We start from the raw sequence: 21,964 nt of genomic DNA, 5'->3' as shown, positions 1-21,964 counted from the left end.
AAAAGAAAGAAAGAAAAGAAAAGAAAAATTACTGAAAAGAGTGCCACAACAAAATCGAACAGATAAATCTAAACCTTGCAACTTAAGACCTAGATAATTAAAACATGAAAATACAATACCTCAAATACAATTACAAAATTGCTAAATGTGTAAATTGCAAAATTATGTAAGTACATACCTAAAAAGGCAAAATACCAAGCTTACTAATATTTTTTAAATGTGTTTAAATGAAAAAGGTAGAAGAGTGTGTGTGTGAGTATGTGTGTTCAAAAAAAAATCAGATCTAACGTTTTAAAACTATCTTCCTCTCCCATTATAAGACCAGTCCTCAACTTCTCACTCAAGCTATGCCACTTGTTCAGCCCATCTACTTTACTGAGTGTTGCCAAACTAAGGAAGTCAGGCTCAAGCCCAGAGGTTTTAAAACAGATTAATTTTGAAAAACGGTGTTTAATTTCACTAAAATCTCTTGATTTGTACTGGCTGGTGAGTCTTGCCCACATGCTCAGGGTTTAGCTGATCGCCATATTTGGGGTCAGGAAGGAATTTTCCTCCAGGGCAGATTGGCAGAGGCCCTGGAGGTTTTTCGCCTTCCCCTGCAGTGTGGGGCATGGGTCACTTGCTGGTGGATTCTCTGCAGCTTGAGGTCTTCAGACCACAATTTGAAGACTTCAATAACTCAGGCATCGGTTAGGGGTTTGTTATAGAAGTGGATGGGTAGGGTTCTGTAGCCTGCTTTGTGCAGGGGGTCGGACTAGATGATCACATTGGTCCTTTCTGACCCTAGAATCTATGAATCTATGATTTTTCTTCTTGTGAAAATCTGTGATTTTTGTCATCTGTTTGTGAGTGATTAATTTCCAAAATGGCCAGAGGACTGAAAATGAGGGAAACTTTCATCATTTCCTTCTTATGAAGAATTCAGCAAAGCTGAAACCTCTCCAACGCATCATCAGGGATCTACAACCCATCCTGGACAATGATCCCACACTTTCACAGGCCTTGGGTGGCAGGCCAGTCCTCGCCCACAGACAACCTGCCAACCTGAAGCATATTCTCACCAGTAACTGCACACCGCACTACAGTAACTCTAGCTTAGGAACCAATCCATGCAACAAACCTCGATGCCAACTCTGCCCACATATCTACACCAGCGACACCATCACAGGACCTAACCAGATCAGCCACACCATCACAGGTTCATTCACATGCACGTCCATCAATGTAATATACGCCATCATATGCCAGCAATGCCCCTCTGCTACGTACATTAGCCAAACTGGACAGTCTCTACGGAAAAGGATCAATGGACACAAATCAGTTATTAGGAACGGCAATATACAAAAACCTGTAGGAGAACACTTCAACCTCCCTGGCTACACAATAGCAGATCTTAAGGTGGCCATACTGCAGCAAAAAAACTTCAGGACCAGACTTCAAAGAGAAACTGCTGAGCTTCAGTTCATCTGCAAATTTGACACCATCAGCTCAGGATTAAACAAAGACTGTGAATGGCTTGCCAACTGCAAAACCAGTTTCTCCTCCCTTGATTTTCACACCTCAACTGCTAGAACAGGGCCTCATCCTCCCTGATTGAACTAACGCCCTTATCTCTAGCTTACTTCTTGCTTGCATATATATACCTGCCCCTGGAAATTTCCACTACTTGCATCCAACAAAGTGGGTATTCACCCATGAAAGCTCATGCTCCAAAACGTTTGTTAGTCTATAAGGTGCCACCGGATTCTTTACTGCTTTTACAGATCCAGACTAACACGGCTACCCCTCTGATACATGAAGAATTCAGTGATTATAATAAGCATGTTGAAGCCTTTCTGTTTATTCCCAGGGCACAGACATCAAAACTATTATGTAATGTGATGTTGAAGAGCACTGAAAGTAGTGGCATACAGATGAAGACACTTTGTGATACAGTATACCTTACATTTTTAAAAATCATGTACTCCTACCACAACTTTGGTAAAACTGTATAAAAGAAACAGGAGTGTTTCTAGTTTATTGAGTTGTTGAACTGACACTAACAAAAGAATATAGAGCAAAAAAAAATGATTGGCCAGATTTAAAGTAAAACAGAACATGATAAACCCTTAAGGATGTTAACACAGAATTTCTCCTCTTTTCCATATTTTATGGCTGGATATCATAGCATTGTACATACTAGATACTACATGAGGTCCAGATTCTGCACAAAAATTGAATAGTATCTTACTCTGTTAGTTGATGGATTTCAATAGGATTACTTGCAGAATAAGATACTACTCAGTGTGTGTAAGGATGGCAGAATCTGACCATAATGTTTGTAGTATGTTTTAGTCTTTTGTTCAGGATGGGAAATGTAATTATTTTTACTTATTTATAGCCTTTGTTTCCAGTTAGCATTGGTACTGTTGAGAATGTGTGCAGATAGAGTTCAGATCAGTCACATTAAAATTATAAAACAGGTAGTGACATCAAAAGTTTAGTAGATGTGAACACCAATCTTAATAGCATAAGATTTCGTTTGAAAATATTTTTAACATAATCATAGAATGTATACTGGTTTGATTCTACAAAGGGCTGGAGATTTATTGATGCACTAGGATATTGGGGCACTCATTATCTCTCAGTTGCAGAATCATCCCTGTAGTCCTTTACACCCTTGCATTGCTGTAGAAAACATGTATTAATGCTCATGTGATATAGCTAGGTAAGTAAGTAGTATGTCTGATTACATCTAACATTTACTTAAAGAAGTGTTTCTGGCAAGAAGTAAATAAAATGCCAAACAATTACAATGTATTGTCTTGATTAGAAATCAAACTGTAATAATAATGTAAATATTAATTGCTAAAGTAAAATCTTTAAGAAGATGAGACCAATTTACTTGTTAAGTACTGTACTGTGTAGAGCCCAATCTTTCAAACACCTACATACATATATACACACATGCTGATAAGCACAGGTGTTTGAAAGATTGGGCCCTATGCAGTACTTAGCAAGTAAATTGGGGGTGTGCGGGTGTGTGTTTGTGTATATCTCTCTATCTTCCCATTGACTTCAATGGAATACTCATACAACTAAAGTTACATGCCTAATTGTTTTCAGGATTGCAGATTTAGTATGATTTAGTGTGGTTATGTGAACTTTAAAAATTACATTATTTAACACAAATATTTTTACAAGCTTATCAGGACCTTAGAGAAAATATGCTTCAGAACAGTATAAGTATGACATTACTGCTGTTGGGTTCACACAGTATTGTCATTCAATACTATCTGAGCTATTAGTTGTACTTGCTTCTCACCTGGAAGGTGCTAAATCTGCCCAGTGTGATAATCCTACACTTTGATCTGTACCTTCAAGAAGTGACAGTTATTTGTGACACAAGGTGTTATTACTCTAGTCTTATTTTAATGAGCTGTAAGGATGAAGTTTGATATTAATTCAAACTGCCACAATTGAAAGTTGAGAACTCTGAGAAACATACTCTGCTAAGGTGCTTGAGTTCATTTGTTCAATATGTTTTGTAGCCATCCCATGTTGTGCTATTGACAGCTAAGACGTTTTTTGGCCCTCACAAGGTGATAAATGAATAAGCTTGTTGAACTCTGTAGTTCTGTTTTAGTCATCTATTAAGCTATAGATTAGATCAGGAAAGAGACACTAGACCCTGCAAAGGCGATACAAGGCTTTGTCTCATTCATCATTCCCAGCTATCAGAAATCTGATGGAGTGTTCGTAATTGTCATTGAGTGGCATGAGGATAGTTGGTTTACTCTCGTTTTATATCTGAATGAAGATTGCCTGCTCTTTTATTTTATATGGTGTCTGTTTCAAAGCAGAGAATTAGCTTCATTTTGCTCCTGCTGTCACTTTGACTGATTCAAGTAAATTGATTGTAGATCTGATAAACACACGAATCAGTCCCACACCTGTAGAGTCATTTTAATCTTTCAAATACTTTTTAAAACCTCATGAATTACAGAAGATATAATTGTCTTGCCACTGTGTTACTTTTGTGAGATGATGTAATTAGAAAAAATTATGATAGTAAAATATATTAACGCACAGTTTTAAAAGTTGAGATATCCTACTAAAATTGTTATAATTCTCATTTCTGCAATTGTTATAATTCTCATTGTTATTTTATTAATCAGGCACCCAAGAATGTGCCAGGCACTGGATGTCTCCGTATCTAATGTGGCAAAACAGTAATATACCAAGTTAAGGTCCTTAGTTTTCTTAAAATGAAAAAAATTGACACCAACAAGCAATGGGGGCCATAGAGAAGCATTGATGAGACTTGGGGCCACACAGAGTTGGTTCAACATTGATGGCTGGCTTCTCCCTGTGTATGATGCTTACGCCTTCTGAGCTCTAGCAGAAGCTGAAGGATCTTAAGTCACCTTTCCTTTCACTACAAGCAATCAGGAATTGACTAGAAAGGCAGTGGTTGTGAGAGGTTGATAAACAGCACTGGGGGCTGACTCCTGCTCCACCCTTCTACTGCTTCCCTTCAGGACCAAGAGTCATCAGGAGTTTGAGGAGTTTTGCCACCCTTGTGGTGGGGAACTGAGATTCAAGAGGGAGAATCCTGTCGGAACATCCTCAGGGAAGCAGAATTGCAGGCCACTGAATTTTCCATTTTCAGGGATGTTTACAGGGGTATAGCTAAAATTAATGGGGTGAAATTTAGCAAAAGAATATTCAAGCTGAGTATCAGAGGAAACGCCCAAATAATGAGACCTGTTAGTCAGTGGAATAGTATACTGTAGGGAAGTGGCAGAAATCTTATTGCTTGTATAATCAAGAATGAGAACGTACTGAAAATTATATATAACAAATATATTAAATTTTATTTTGTTAAATGTATGTACCATAATATATACAGGATGACCAACTTAACATTGCATTACTTACCTTTTAGAATTTCCTGAGGTTGGTGTGCTTGATTTCTTACTCATAATATTGGTTTAACATTCACTTTGCATACATACGATTTAAGATAGAAACTTCAAGCCTTATTTTGATTTTGCTAGGCTAGATTGTACTGTAATGTTTTACAAAAATTAAACAGCCTTTTTCCAGGAAATATCACAACGATTTATTTAGTTTTTAACAGGCATACATTTTTCCTGAATGAGTAAGAGAAAATATGATCAGTTGTTTGCTGGAAAATACTATCTGTATTGCTGTAGAATTAGGCACAGAATGTTTTTTTCCCTAATTATTTTTATTTATTAGTTTCAATTTTATTTATTTTTATTTCAGTTTTTAATGACATTTTAAAAAAGGACAGGGCATCTTCAGATTATGACCCTGATAATTGTCAAGGTTTAATAATAAGTAAGTAGTTTCTCATTTATTTTATCCTTCAAAATGCATATAGTATTATACAAGAAATAAAAAATAGAGAAGCATTACTGTATTAATAAATGTAATACAAATAGTATAGAAACTGAAACTGATTCTAGGTAATTTCATGTTCCTCCTTGCCTTGGACTGATTAGCTCAAATTAAATATTACTTTAATCAGCCCAAGCAGGTAAGATGCAGTATGGGAGTTTCTACTAGTTGCAATAAAAATACTTCTGAGTGACTTCTGGAGTGTATGAATTTATATTTTAATCACATTTGGAAACAGAAGTAGATCTAGAATTGTACAAATAATTGGGTCACGTTGCTGATAATAGAATGTTTTTACCTTTTTCTTTTAAAAAACAAACACCTAGGAAATTACATTTAAAAATTACATTAAAAGAATTATCAATTTGGTTGCAAAAGCCAAATTTTTGAAAGTTAGGAAATGGTAGTTTATGATTGTCTGCACAACCTTAATTTGGTCCCCTTGTGCATCTGCATTATGATGCATGCTTTAATTTACATGATCAAATACTATTTTTTTCTATAAGATCTTATTAAATATTCAAGATAAATGCAGAATTCCTTATAATTTAAGATAAACCAGTTTAAGGCACTTGTCAACTGAAATAAGTGTGACCAGTCAAGGGCGTTGCACTGATTTAACTAAATCAGTTTTTAAACCAATTTGGTTAAATCAGTACAGTTTTCTCATGTAGACAAGCCCAAAGACATTGTGGAAGAAGCAAAAGAAGGTATTATCTCAGATGGCGTTATTCAGCAATCAAAATTTAAATTAAAGGTTGTATTTATAAATGACAAAGTGTCTGTGTGATGGGGTTTCCTTCTTAATGCATGAAAATCCAGTTTGAATTTTTATTGATTTCCACATGTCCTTTTGAAGGTGGCAAATCGTATGTATGTGCACACTATGGTTTTCAAAAAAAGCTTTCTGTGCTCAATGGGCAATTCTTACAAAACTGAGAACACCTGCAATAGAACTGCTATGCTCAGCTTATTATTCCCATGCCCTGGACCACACTATTCATGAGGTCAAGTATCAGAGGGGTAGCCGTGTTAGTCTGGATCTGTAAAGTGCATCTGAGGAAGTGGGTATTCACCCACGAAAGCTCATGCTCCAAAACGTCTGTTAATCTATAAGGTGCCACAGGATTCTTTGCTGCTTTTACTATTCATGAGATGTTCTGTACAGCAATTAAAAGAACCTTCTGGATTGTGTGGATTTCTTTAATAACAATAAAAAAAGCAAAAAAAGCAAAATGTTTATTTTAAGTAAAATATGTGTTATGATGATATTTACTTTTCATGCATGACATTTGATAAAAACTGAGCTATCTTACAATGAGGCTGCTCTTAGGAGGAAAACTAGCTTACAGGGTGACTGATGTTATTTCACAGAAATGCAAATTTGAGTATGAAAGACAAATTACGTTCCTTTCAATAAATTGTAACACTGTAAATGGTGAATATTTTCTCACATGTATTTAAATGAATATAACAAAGTTTAGAATAATGTGATAAAGTGTTGAAATCTTAAACTGTAGCATGAATTATTTCATTTAATACAGTGAATTATGTTGGTAGGCCAGAGCTTTGGTCTTATGTGGCCAGAAAAGTTAATTCAGAGAAGAAGAAATGAGATCAGCTTCAATGAGATCATATCTGCATTGGTATCAGTTTTTATAAATTGTTGGACAAAATAATTACCCACCCCCTTTTTCCTGGATACATATACTCTTATGTTCCCTCCCTGCCAGAACTATTAATTCTCCAGTGGTTGGTTCAGTTTCATTTCTGGATCCTTTTTGCTGCTGGAGAAAAGTACATAGGTTAGAACACAACAAAGATTTGAACCCCATAAATGCAACTGGACTCAGATGGAGCCACAAAAACTCTAAAATGAACTAAACTAGATTTTATGTACATAAAAAATCACAAAGTTGGGGGAAAGAAGGAAATACCGTATGTCTTTTATCCATAGCCGCCAATGATGATGTGAAGTGTTGAATTAAACGTGGGTTAACAGGAACTGTAGAAATGTTATGAAATATTTTTCAGATTGAGATCTGTCCTATGGACATGCAAATGGTGGTAAATTGCATAAGGTTCACTGTTACTCCCCTCCACCCACCACCCACACCTTGGTGCCACCTTTCAACATGCCAGTCAGTGCACTGAGGACATTTACTGTACCAGATCTAGGACTGGCACAGCATATGTCTCTTCTGATGCAGGGAGAACCGTGAGGCAGATGGTGACTCAGAATCTGCTTCAGGTCAGATCCTGGAGCAGTTTAACTACACAACCCCCATAACTGGAGTTTGTGGCAAAAGCCATAATTGGCCCCTTTATATTTATAGGGTATGTTTTTGAGGCACTTTAAAGGCTGTTTTTTTTTTTATTATAAGTTAACCTTTTTGGAGTAATTTTGCTCTCCCTCACAGCACCAAAAAGGTTGGAGTTGGGATTAATTTTATTAAATGTTGTGTAGAAAAATGTTCTTCGTTTTTTTTTTAGTTTTTCTCAATGGACTTGTTCTGATATGTAGTTCACTTTCTGTATTTGCACTTTATTATTTTTTTTTAAAACAAATGTTTTAAGTATGTGCATTTATAAAAAATTTAAAAGGCATTCAGTTAAAAAAAATGCCACAAATTTAATTGAAAATACTAACTCCATTGAATATGCAATCATGAAATAAATATAGTAAACCTTATTTTAATGTGGGGCCATAAGAATTGAAATATCAGATCACACCACTGGTCCATCTGACTCAGTATTCTCTCTGACAGTGGCCAATGCAAGATGCTTGGAAAGAAAGTGCAAGAAAACCCTGCAAATAGACAGAGCCCAATCCAAAGCCCATTGAAGTCAAAGGAAGAACTCCCATTTACTTCACTGGATCAGAGCCTAATGGAATAACTTGCTCCTAAGGAAAATTTCTCTGTAATCTCCATCAGTTAGTAATTGGCTTATGTCCTGAAGTGTTTATATCCCTTCCAAACTTTTTTTCCTGAATATTTGATGTTTATACTCAAATATAAGATGTTTCCCAGCCAGCAATAGTTTAGACATAAAAATACAAGTAAGTCTTTAGGTTATCTTAGAATTATGTACACATGATAGAGCAAGAGTGGTCTGGGGTTCAATAGTTAAGTGTTAGAGTGCATGATTGAGCATTGGGAAAACTTTGAAATCCAGGGAATAGGATTTATTTGTTTTGTTAGAGAAAGAGTTAGGAGTAGTTGGCCTGAGAGAAAAGATACATATTGAGATGGGCTATGAAGAGGGTCAATTAAGCAAGAGGGGAACAGCATGGAGAAGGATCTACTACTGACTGTGAACACACAAGTTGGGACAAAAAGAAATCAAGTATCAGGCAAATGAAGGGGAAAAACTGGACAATAGAAAGAGATGAGGTTGGAGAGAGAGAATAGATATCAAAAAGAAAATCTTCCATGGAAGACAACAAAAAGAGATTTTATAGTTTACTCCAAAATGGACAGAAGGCTTGGGAAAATTTGCAGATGGGTTAACATTTCTTGGAAGGGGTGAGGTGAGAAAAAACCCAATTTTTGACACATCAAATTCAGAAAGAAGACGACCAAGGAAAGGTGACATTGAGAAGAGAAGAAAACCCTAGGCTGAATGAACCAGGTTTTGTGTGGTTAAATACACTAAGAGATCATTCATTCCTGCTGGAGAAGAGACAGCTGTACCCCACTGGCAGTGACCTGTGGAATACGGTTAGCAGTGCTTGCACCACTGCGATCCCTGGGCAGTCTTAACTACTGAACAATCCCACTTATTAATATCTTTTATTGGTTACAAAATTACCCATTATTTATTTTAGTGATATATTGACATATATTGATAACAGATGCTTTATGGGTGTTTTCTTAGTGGCTAAGATTTTGCTGAGACCAACATATTTTATTGCTTTATTTTGTTTTTTTGCTGTGTCATTATTGGCTTTCCACCCAAAATAAAGTAATTAAATAACATTTTTGGTTAATTGAGAATGGTATTAACCCAGTGTTTCCCAAACTTGGGATGCCGCTTGTACAGGGAAATCCCCTGGTGGGCCGGGCCGGGCCGGGCCGGTTTGTTTACCTGCCGCATCCACAGGTTCGGCTGACTGCGGCTCCCACTGTCCGCAGTTCACAGCTCCAGGCCAATGGAAGCAGCGGCCAGTACGTCCCTCGGCTTGCGCCGCTTCCAGCAGCTCCCATTGGCCTGAGCAGTGAACCACAGCCAGTGGGAACCCCAATCGGCCGAACCTGCGGACACGGCAGGTAAACAAACTGGCCCGGCCCACCAGGGGCTTTCCCTACACAAGCGGTGTCCTAAGTATGGGAAACACTGGTATAACCAGTCTTCACAAGAAATTTAAAACAGACTTCTCTTCTAGTGGTTCATAGAAACGTTCATGAATTAAATGTCCCGTTACCGTTATTAGTTAGCAAGAAAGAAAGAAAGAGAAAAATTCTAGTTTTGCTGAATATAGCCCTGATCATGTAAACACCAAAGCATGTGCTTAATTTTAAGTGTGTGAGGAGTCCTGTTGAAGATAGTATAATAATTACAACTGGGTAAGTCAGTGCTGTAAGTGTTTGCAGCATCAACATCATATATGGCTTTGTATTTTTCTTGTCATTTTAATTAAGCACTGTGTGTTTTGTTTGCTTTTAATTTAATTTCTTGAGCTAATGTTTACTTGTTCATTGAGTTTGATCTGACCAAACGGTATGTCTGTGTGTCTTGGGTTTGTAATTATCAGAAAGCATTGCCAGAAATATTCAGACATATTACTGGTTTATAAAAGGACAGGGGACATTGAAAAGATATAAACAAAAGTTTATACATCAACATTTATTTCTTCATTTTCTCAGCCTTTTGTTAAATATTCATCATTGATGTTCTTTTGATGCAGAATCTTAGTTTCTTCACATGCTATAAAAATGAAATACCATTCTTTTAAAATATTATTTCAATGTCTTCTGCAGGAGCACCTCTCATTGAAGAAGTACATTGTTGATATTGTGATTGAAAGCTCTGTTCCAATAGAACCTTTAAAAGATGGAGAGGAAAAGCAAAAATCTAAAAAGAAGGCAAAGAAGCTTAAGGCCCGAATGAACTCCAGGTAATGCTAATATTCTTTTAGCTTTTCTCTAAACTTAATCTTTTGTCCTTTAACATGAATGCTATTGAACACTGAAAAAAAGTGTGAAGTTATTTGCTTCAGAAATGTCTTGAAAATAACACTGATGAGCCTAATTTATAGCCACTTTCTCTGATTGAGAAAGAAAACTGAATATCGATCTGGAGCCCTTGCTTTCACCTGTTAAGAGCTTTTCTCATAATTGGATGCCAGTGCCCTGCCAAAACTGTAGCCTCTTCCAGAATACAATAGTATGTTTAAGTATGTGTAAACCATGCCTATTTTTCTTCTTAGCTATTGATTTTTAAATGAAGTATCAAAGAAAATCAATAGTAATCAACAAATAGAAGCCTTCCTGCTGTAGTGTCAAATCCCATGGCTGGGTTTAATCAATTTTGTTGCCTGTCACAACAAGAAAAAGTTAGAAATATCTTAAAATGGAAAGTGAGTTGTCAGACCTGTAGTTTGTCATTAGCCTAAAAAGTGACATCTGAAGATCAGAATGATATGCAGGGCATCATTATATCATGAACTGTGGTGTCTGTCTTATAGCTGAAATGTCTCCAGCTGAGGTTAGCACAACTTCAATAGAATATCATAATGTGGATTTCCTTTTTAAAACAATCCTTGCATTTACCTTTAAAAAAAGTCTAAGCATTCATTAACATTTTTTTCTTATGAGTTATTTGAATAGATTTATTAAAACAATCGTTCAAATAAAATAATAGTTCATTAACATTGCTACGATGCAATAATGGTAACTTAAATCTTCATAGATACACTTATTCTGTCTTTTATCATCTTGTTGCTTCAAGTTCTTTCCTTCCCCTTTTGTTCTTTTATGTGATAGATTTTTTGTCATTGCATCACCAAATTAGAGTTTACTGTTTTACAAGATGCATGTATTGAAAGTACAGTGTCTACTTTCCTTCAGAGTTTCTGATTACTACGGGTAGGAAGTTCATATTGCTGATTTACTGTACTCACTGAGACCAATCATACATTCTTTACTCAAGTAAAAGTTCCAGTGAGTTTACTGAAAAATTTGCTGAAGTAAGGAAAACAGGATCAAGCCTATTGTTTGTTGTTGGCATCAATAACTGAAATATTCTGTCATTACATCTTGAATTCTATTGTGCTACATGAGTCAGCATATTTTAAAAATTTTATTTATAATTACATTACTGATAGTAATGTATTATTTTACAGATTTCATTTAATAGGAAATTGAAATGTGCACTGAAAACTTCAAAATCTAGAAAAATATGAAAAGCAAGATAATTAATATTTTAGTTTCAAGGAGTAGCGAGATAATTTTCTGTTATTTTAGGTCATTAACCCTGAAAAGAAAAGATAATTGTGAGTTAGTATTGAACATTTAACTATAAATTCTTAAATGTAGCCATAAGAAGCTCAGCAAAAATATAATGTGTGGTTCAGTCCAGTAGCATAACAAAACAAAGATTGTCCTATAAAATTTAAAGCAAAAACAAAGCCTTAGTAAAATACTTTGCATGTACTCCATTTGGCAAATTAATTTTAACTGTGCAAATATTGCTTTACCTTTAGGCTTACCAGTTGGCACCTTAATAAGTCACTGTAGTATTGGTAAACACTGCCTGGATGCTCTCATGAAATCTCATTGTTGGTCTGGGGGAGAAGGGTTTCCCATATTCAGAACACAAAATAGGGATTTATTAAACTAGATAATTAAAGCGGGAGTCTCAGTGTTGTGAAATATTGTATGAAATGAGTTATGTGATGTCTAGCACATTTCTGTCAAACAATAATCCAATTTTAAGACCACCAAACAGTTGGGAGTCACTATTCAAAACCAACTCAGAACTTATCTGGACTGTAGATTTAGAAACCTTATTAACTAATTTAAGGAGGAAGGGGGACTGGGTGGGAAGTAAGGAGCATGGAACAGTAATAATTCATTTAGAATTTCCCAGGAAGTCTTCAGTTGAGTTATCTATATACCTTATTTCATAATGGTCATGGGAAACTCCCTCAACGTTTGTAAACTTGGAAATTATGAATGTATTTCAGTTGTTAGAAAATTGTAAGATTTTAAATTTGAGCTGAAGCTAGTAACTGCACTAAAATAGGTTTGTGTTGCTTTCATGAGATACTAGATCTTAAATCAGAATATGAAAGCAACTAAGAGCAAAGGTGAATGAAAGGACAAATTGTGATCAATGGGTTATTAGTTCTGTGTAAAAGTTTTGTTGGTCTATTAATAATATTTATAACCCTAAGCCATTAAACTGATGCTGTAATAACAGTTGATATATATCTAGGTAAATTATCCCAGTTTAATATGGATGTGATACTATCAAAAGAATGCTTCAGTGTCTGCATATCAGATTGATTGTTAGTGAGAACTAAATAATAAACTCTGACAATACACCTGAAGAAACCAACGAAAGAATATGTTTTGTGATTTCTCATTTACAATTTGTTTAAAACCTTCCTTTCACAAAAAATTGTTGTGGGACGTATTTTAGGTGAATAATTTTTGGTTTACTTTTCTGGGCCATACTCTTAGAATGCCTTTGTACTGGACAACAAACAGGAAACAAAAAGTGAGAATAAATGGTTAGTTTTCATCGTGGAAAAAGGTTAATAGTGGGATGCCTCAAGGTTTCTTACTAGGTTCAGTTACGTTTAATATATTTATTAATGACCTGGAAGGGGGAGATGAATAACGAGGTAGAAAAACTTTTAGGTGACGTAAATGATACATTACAATTAAAAAACCATGGCACTGAGTCTCAGAACCAATATCAATTGACTCAAGTTTGCGAGGCTAAAAACTGTAATGTAGATGCTTGCGCTGGAGCCCAGGCTCTGAGACCCTCCCCCTCATCGGGTTTCAGAGTCTGAGCCCGAGCAACTACACTGCTATTTTTTGCCCTGCAATGTGAGCCCTGTGAGCCCAAGTTAGTTGACCTGACCACCGAGACTCACTGCGGCAGGTCTTTTTTTGTTGTGTAGACATACCCCAAGCCGGTGGTTCTCAAACTGTGGCCACCGCTTGTTCAGGGAAAGCCCTGGTGAACTGGGACGGTTTGTTTACCTGCCGCGTCCGCAGGTTTGACCAGTCGCGGCTCCCACTGGCCACGGGTCGCCGCTCCCAGCCAATGGCGGCTGCAGGAAGTGGCGCGGGCTGAGAGACATGCTGGCCGCCCTTCCTGCAGCCCTCATTGGCCTGAAGCAGCAAACTGCAGCCAGTGGGAGCCGTGATCGGCCAAGCCTGCGGATGCAGCAGGTAAACAAACCAGCCCAGCCCGCCAGTGGCTTTCCCTGAACAAGCGATGGCCCTAGTTTGAGAACCACTGCCCTAAGTGGTTTAGGTTAGTCAAGTCCAGGGAAGACTGTGAAGAACTTCAGAGGTACTTAACTAAGCAAAGTGAATGGACAAATGAAGTTCACAGTAGATAAATGCAAAGTAGTGCTCACTGGAGGGAAAAAATGAACTATTCATATACCTTTACAGAGTTCTAAATTAGCTAGGTCTACTCAAGAAAGAGACATAGGCATTACTGACACTTCAATGAAGACCTCTGCTCATTGTGCAGATACAGTCAAAAAAGCAAAGAAAATGTTAAGGTCCGAAAGGATTGGAATGGAGAATAATATGGAAAATATTACAATCATATCAATGATATGCCCTCATCTGGTACCCTATATGCTGCACTGGTGGTCACATTGCAAAAAGAAAATCATATAATTGAGAATGATTGGGGCATGAAAAAGATGTCATATGAAGAGAAATGGAAAAGATTAGGATTATTTGCTTTACAAAGAAGGGGACATGATAAAAGTATATAGAATGATGAATAATATGGAGAAGGTAGATTGTGAATGTCTGTTCTCCCTGTCTTATAACACAAGAACAAAGGGACATACAATAAAATCGAAAGATAGCAATTTGTAACTGATCAAAAGGAAATACTTTTCACTCAATATGGAATTAGACTGTGAAACTCATTGCTACTGACTGTCATTGAAGCCAAGTATTTTAGCATGAATCAAGGACATTCATGGGGTATCCAGAGGTATAATAGTTAATCCTAAAAGAGTTTTGAAAGGAACATAAAACCTCATTCTTCAGGCTTAAAGCAAAGAATGACTATTAGGGCTTGTCTACATCAGAAAGTTGCAGCGCTGGTGAGGGAGTTACAGCGCTGCAACTTTGAAGGTGTACACATCTGCAGGGCATCACCAGCGCTGCAACTCCCTGTTTGCAGCGCTGGCCGTACTCCCGTTTTGTCTCGGGTGTAGAGGATCCAGCGCTGGTGATCCAGCGCTGGTAATCCAATGTAAACACTTACCAGCACTTTTCTTGACCTCCGTGGAAGGAGGAAGCCTCTGGTAATCAAGCTGATCTCCTTCCCCGGTTTGCTCTCTCGTTCCCGGAACCCCGAGCAAGCAGGTCTCCTTCCCTGCGGTTTGCTGGGTGGCTCCGGGAACGCGAGAGCAAACCGCGGCGAAGCTGGTCTCCTTCCCCGGTTTGCTCTCTCGGTCCCGGAACCCCGAGCAAGCAGGTCTCCTTCCCTGCGGTTTGCTGGGTGGCTCCGGGAACGCGAGAGCAAACCGCGGCGAAGCTGGTCTCCTTCCCCGGTTTGCTCTCTCGGTCCCGGAACCCCGAGCAAGCAGGTCTCCTTCCCTGCGGTTTGCTGGGTGGCTCCGGGAACGCGAGAGCAAACCGCGGCGAAGCTGGTCTCCTTCCCCGGTTTGCTCTCTCGGTCCCGGAACCCCGAGCAAGCAGGTCTCCTTCCCTGCGGTTTGCTGGGTGGCTCCGGGAACGCGAGAGCAAACCGCGGTGAAGCTGGTCTCCTTCCCCGGTTTGCTCTCTCGGTCCCGGAACCCCGAGCAAGCAGGTCTCCTTCCCTGCGGTTTGCTGGGTGGCTCCGGGAACGCGAGAGCAAACCGCGGCGAAGCTGGTCTCCTTCCCCGGTTTGCTCTCTCGGTCCCGGAACCCCGAGCAAGCAGGTCTCCTTCCCTGCTGTTTGCTGGGTGGCTCCGGGAACGGGAGAGCAAACCGCGGCGAAGCTGGTCTCCTTCCCCGGTTTGCTCTCTCGGTCCCGGAACCCCGAGCAAGCAGGTCTCCTTCCCTGCTGTTTGCTGGGTGGCTCCGGGAACGCGAGAGCAAACCGCGGCGAAGCTGGTCTCCTTCCCCGGTTTGCTCTCTCGGTCCCGGAACCCCGAGCAAGCAGGTCTCCTTCCCTGCTGTTTGCTGGGTGGCTCCGGGAACGGGAGAGCAAACCGCGGCGAAGCTGGTCTCCTTCCCTGGTTTGCTCTCTCGGTCCCGGAACCCCGAGCAAGCAGGTCTCCTTCCCTGCGGTTTGCTGGGTGGCTCCGGGAACGCGAGAGCAAACCGCGGCGAAGCTGGTCTCCTTCCCCGGTTTGCTCTCTCGGTCCCGGAACCCCGAGCAAGCAGGTCTCCTTCCCTGCGGTTTGCTGGGTGGCTCCGGGAACGCGAGAGCAAACCGCGGCGAAGCTGGTCGCCTTTCCCGGTTTGCTCTCGCGTTCCCGGAACCCCCCTTGAAGCCGCCCAACAGCGCTGCAGTGTGGCCACATCTAACACCACTTGCAGCGCTGGTTGCTGTAAGTGTGGCCACTCTGCAGCGCTGGCCCTATACAGCTGTACTAATACAGCTGTAACAACCAGCGCTGCAAAATTTTAGATGTAGACATGGCCTTAGCAATTAGGATGACCAGGAGCGGCGCCAGGGTTTTTGGCGCCCTAGGCGGGGGTCCTTCCACACTCCCGGTCGTTGGGGGCAATTCTGCGGCGGGGGGGGGTCCTTCCGCGGCTCCCGGTCTTCGGGGTACTTTGGTGGCTGGTCCTGGAGTGAGTGAAGGACCCGCCGCAGAATTCCCACCAAAGACCCAGAGCGTGGAAGGACCCCCTGCCGCCGAACTGCCACCGAGGGTGGCAAAATGCCGCCCTCCCAAATCCTAGTGCCCTAGGCAACCACCTAGGTCGCCTAAATGGAAGTGCCGGCCCTGAGGATGACATCTTACTGGGGGGGAAGATTATCCTATATTTGCCTACTGTGGGGTTTCAGCACCTTCCTCTAAAGCAATTTACGATGACCACTGTCGGAGAAGGATTACAGATCTGATCACTGGTCTGATCCAGTATGCAGTTCTTATTTTCAAAATAACTCATTGCCCATCTGGACACCTAAAAAAGTGGCTGGATTTTCCTTTCTGAAAATCTGAATGACTTGTCCTATGTCAGAGATTGAGTCAGCTGCAGAGCTAGGAATAGAACTCAACAGTCCTGAGCAGCAGCCTTACCTAACCCAAATGTCACTATCTTTCCACATTAGTTTCTGCATCTGCCATCATTTTCTTTCTAAATATGAAGTCAATGTAGAGTTTTCCTAATGGGTCCAAAGCTGAATTTTCTAGCTACTCTGTTGTATATTTGTTTCACAATAGGGCTCTGTCTGTAAGAAGTAAGAATTTAAATTTTCTGCATCACCATAGTGTCTAAATTTGTTTTACCAAATATATTAAATGTTAATAAATTACTGCAATGAATCCTGACTTAGGTTGATGAACTGATGATGTTTATCACCTGTTGGCCCAGTCCAGCTGGAGCCACACTAAGCAGTGGTAAAGAAGTATTGTCTCAAATTTTCCTTTACTTTGGCATACGGCCAATGTAAACAAGAATACTTTTAAGTGTCTAAACAGGTTTACGCTGTTGAGTCCTGCTTACATTTCCCAAAGTAAAGCAGACATTCATAGAGAGATTTATTTTAGAGTTGTATGTCTCATGAGATATATTGTCATAGTACTGTCATTAGTATTTCATAGAAGATTTAATTGGACCCTCAAATGTAATGAACAATTTGAATGTTAATTATAATGCTTGTGATAAATTTGTCTCTTGATCCATTAGACATGTCAAAATTAGTAATGTTTTCATCTGCAATGACATTTTTGGGATAAAAATATTTCTCTCACCATTGTTTTGTATTGCATTTGTTATGATTTTGAAAGTCAGCTTAAAAATATCTTTAATACACAACGGGTGAAGTTAAAGTAGTGACAATAATCATATAAAGTCACTGGCTGTTCTTTAGGAACAAATATGGCTGATGAAAAGACAAAAAAGGCTTACAATAAAATTGATTTTCGGAAATGCCCAGTGGCTTGTACAGTGTCATGAAGTTGAATAAGTCACATATTAGAATTATCTAATTGCTTTTCAAACATTGAATAATTAAAGAATAATCAATGTTGATTAATATTTTTCCCTCAGGGCTAAAGAATATGAAAGTTTAATGGAAGCAAAAAATGCCACCTCTGAATCACCATACAAAGCAAAGTAAGTATTTAATTGTGTACTTCAGTTGTTTGTGTTTTTTGTAGACGTGCATCTGCAACTTTTCCATAGGAATCAATGTGGTAAACTTTCCATTCAATATTTGGTACACTATCCTCCTGAACTACAGATCAGTTCCTAACACAGAAAATCTATGCCATAACCACTTCAGTGATAAGATTCAAAATATGCATCTCCACACAATAGGCAAAGAGATTGGCAGGGGACCAACAATTTAGGTTCCAGTGACTCAAATGAGGCTACAGTACAATATAATGTCCATAAGAGAGAAAAGAGTTTTTGCGGGGGTTTTCATTTATTTCACAAGGAATTTTGCCATTGACAGCATATCTTGGGCCAGATATTCATTGGCTTCAATGATACGTCACCAGTGTACACCAACTCAGTGGTGATCTGGCCACTTGTCTCCGTAGACATATATATTATTAACCCATTGATGGGCAAATCTAGGAAGCTGGGGACCAGGAAATTTGTTGCAATGAAGTTAAAAATAGTATGCAAGCTCAGTGAATTAACACGAGTTTAAGAGTCAGAAATGTTTTGGAGACCACCAGCTGGAAGAATGATTGTGCAGACGTACTCAGAATAGGATTGTAATGTGGAGGAGGTAAGTATAGAAAACAATTTAGAAATGAAATTGTTTGTACAACTACTGAAGCTTAATTTTGCAGTCCTATCCATAATCTACTCTGTCCACCGGAATTTCTGTTTAAGGCTCCCCCAGGCAAGAAACAGTATGGCTGCTCACATAGATAGAGAAGATGATTCTGGCAACCTGCATCTCGTAGCTCCATTCCTGTTGTAGATCTCTTCTTTGCTATCTGAGCATCATTGCAGTCCCCTCTAAGGATAAGGAGGGGAAAGAGAATGTTCCTGCTCTGCTGGGCTAGGTTTGCCCAGTAGTTGCAGTAGTTTGTTGATGAAATCACTAGTTTGCCCTGGTAGTTACTCCTTCAACCAACTTCTAGAGAAAACTGGTTTTCCCAGACTGAGGCCTTCCATATAAACCGTCAATCTCAAATGTACAATACTGGGCCTGGAGAACTTTTCAGAGGTGGTGTAAAAAGTGACACATGAAATTAGGGTGTGTTCCAGCCCTCAAATCTGGAGTACTTTGCATTTGTCCTGACTGAATTTCATCCTATTTACTTCAGACCATTTCTCCAATTTGTCCAGATCATTTTAATCCTCTCCTCCGAAACAGTCCCTCCCAGCTTGGCATCATCTGCAAACTTTATAAGTGTACTCTATGCCATTATCTAAATCACCGATGAAGATACTGAACAGAGCAGGACCCTACTTGATATGCCCTTCCAGTTTGGCTGTGAACCACTGATAACTACTTTCTGGGAATGATTTTCCAACAGCTATGCACTCACCTTATAGTAACTCCATTTAGGTTGTTTTTCCATAGCTTGCTATGGTAAGTAATATATAAATACATATAATCTAAGTAAGTCAAATAGCAACTAGAAAAGACAGCCAACTCAGACTTCTGGATACTTTTTGTGAACAAAATTATTAGTCAGCTGCTAGTAATGCTAGTTCTACTTAACCACATTGTCTTTTCCCCCTTGCTTGTGCTCTGAGCTTCTGATATTAATTGACTTGTACTGCTAATAATAATCAACGAATTGTTCCCATTTTCCATGTGATTTTATCAGTGATGACCATCACTAAGCATCTCCATCAGATGGCACATCATAAATGCTCTGGGATAGAGGGTACTGTTGTTGACTTCCATTTCTTAATAATTAGAGTAATTATTATGACAGATTAGTACTCTTGGATTTCTTCTTCCTGTGTGTGGCTGCCAGGAAACTCATAGTTAAAGCCTGATTATCAGCTGATAGCAGGATGGACATGTGCCTGGCTCTCCTGAAACACTGATAAACCATAGTGCTTTCAGTCATCTGGTTCAACTGTACCACAGCAGAAACGCAACAATCCCCTGATTTTTCACCTGAAATTTTCCTTTTATTTTTGACTTGAACTAACTATAATGGGTTTTTTTGTTTGTTTGGTTTTTTACTTCATTGGACTCACCAGCCTCAATCCCTCATTAGCTCCTGTGGCTTCTCTTCTTTTAATTTGATTTTTCTCGTTTCACCTGTTTTCTTGTTTATCTTTTTTATTTGTATATCTCTTGTGTCTGAAGAACTTATAAACTCTGCAGGAATCCTATTCCTGGTGGCTCATTCTATTCCTGGTGGAGTACAGCATCTTTGTTGGGAAGCCTGTGGAGTTTTATAGATTCTTCTAGAATGTTGACAGAGTTTTCAAAGGCTCTGGTATTCATAGCAAGTATTTCCAAAAAATACACCTCATGCACTTGACTAGTGCTCAGTGAGGAGAAACAAATAAAATATTTTAGTGTTTACTTGCTGCTCTGATAACTGGGAGATCACTGAACGATGTTTGGTCGCCAAGTTGATGACATTCGTTGTGAATTCTCACTTAACAGAGTGGGCCTCGTAAAGGTGCCATCTTCCACTCTACGCGATTACACTCTAACATATCTTGGAGTGAAACTCGACCGCACCCTCTCCTTCCATAGTCATCTTGAGAAGATAGCTGCAAAGATAAAAACGAGAGCCAACATAATCCAGAAACTAGCATGTACAACCTGGGTTGTATCAGCATCAGTGTTGCCAACATCTGCAATAACACTTGTATATTCAGTAGCTGAATATTGTGCATTGGTATGGAGCAGATGCAGCCACACACGACTCATGGCTACCCAGCTAAATACAGTGATGGGGTGCATCATGGGAACCCTTAAGTCGACTCCAACACCATGGCTACCTGTCCTGTCTAACATCACTCCCCTGCCAATATCCCGAACTGCTGCAACATTCCACAAAGCTCAGCAAATCCAGGAAAACAGATGTCTTCCTATTCACCAAGACCTTGATAACGCCACACTCCCTCCCCCCTGCAACGTCTTAAGTCCTGCAAGCCTTTCTGGGAACATTTGTTAAGCCTCATGCAATCACGCTATGATCAGAAGGAGGCTTGGAAAGCAAATTGGGCTACACAAGACTTAAAAAATAAGCACCTTGTGCCAGATCCCACTTAAAAGGTTCCTGGGTTTGACCTTCCACAGTCATCTATCTTGGTCAACACTGAACTGAATTCTAACCAGCCATGGTGGATGCGGATATCTAATGCACAAATGGAAAATCAAGGACTCCCCGGTGTGCAAGTTCCCCACGACAGACCATCAAATATATCACCACCTACTGCCCAATTTATAAATATGAAGGAGGCATTGTTGCAATAAATTCTGCTACTCCCGACGTAGGCTTTTGGCTCAGTCAGCTTCAGATGAAATTATAGTTGCTGCTCTACACCAGCCATACGAAAGAAGAAGTGTTTACTAAATTAACAATTTTTAGCATATAATACCAGAAAAATTAGAAGATGTGGCTAGGTATTCTAGGTTTTCTGAATATTGATGAGTGGCTTATTGTATACACAGGTATTATGTAGACACAGAGCATATTGTTGATAGCAGTAAATAAATAGAAGTGGTAGATTATTATATAATAAAATTATATTAAATCAGTTCTGTATTACAGCACTGTGACACTAGTGACAATAACCTTTAACTGCTCAGAAATTTAATGAGATTTAGTCTCTCAGTTGGAAATTTAGGGGTCAGAAGACTAGTGTTCAGTCCAGTACATTTAACTATGTCATTATGTTCCAAACTAAAACAGCTGTTGCCAGAGTCCTATAATAAAAATCTCTAGGGCTGAATCCTATTGTCTTGCCCTGTCCTGGTGCCAGACCAGTCTCCAGTGCAAGTTAGAGCACCCTGGTTATATTCTACTGTGGTTCCCCAGGCTATGCTCAAATTGCAACATTATGCATCTGCAATACATAAAGTAGGACTGAATTCTAAAAAATCTGTTGGATTACTTTAGATTATCATCTAAATAGATATCCGAAAAATATAGGATTAGATGGTATCCTGAGATTCCTGACCATGAATGGATTGACAAGAGTGGGTGGGTGGGTGGGTGAAAAGAGCTTATGCCCCCTCA

General features: G+C 39.2%; 1 protein-coding gene across 5 annotated transcripts in view; it reads left to right on the top strand.

Moving 5' to 3' along the window:
* The window catches only part of SCAPER (S-phase cyclin A associated protein in the ER), a 362,895-nt gene that overhangs the window by 160,324 nt on the left and 180,607 nt on the right, over positions 1-21,964 (top strand). For all 5 annotated transcript variants that reach the window (XM_030579108.1, XM_030579106.1, XM_030579104.1 and 2 more), the window contains 2 exons: positions 10,389-10,525; positions 17,832-17,897. In XM_030579108.1, the coding sequence (XP_030434968.1) occupies positions 10,389-10,525; positions 17,832-17,897 (203 nt within the window). The remainder of the gene's footprint in view (positions 1-10,388; positions 10,526-17,831; positions 17,898-21,964) is intronic.

This window comes from Gopherus evgoodei, chromosome 10 (assembly GCF_007399415.2).
Source record: "Gopherus evgoodei ecotype Sinaloan lineage chromosome 10, rGopEvg1_v1.p, whole genome shotgun sequence".
In the NCBI taxonomy this organism is placed as follows: Eukaryota; Metazoa; Chordata; order Testudines; family Testudinidae; genus Gopherus; species Gopherus evgoodei.
The sequence above is the reverse complement of the archived record's forward strand: the minus strand, read 5'-3'. Positions and strand labels throughout refer to the sequence as shown.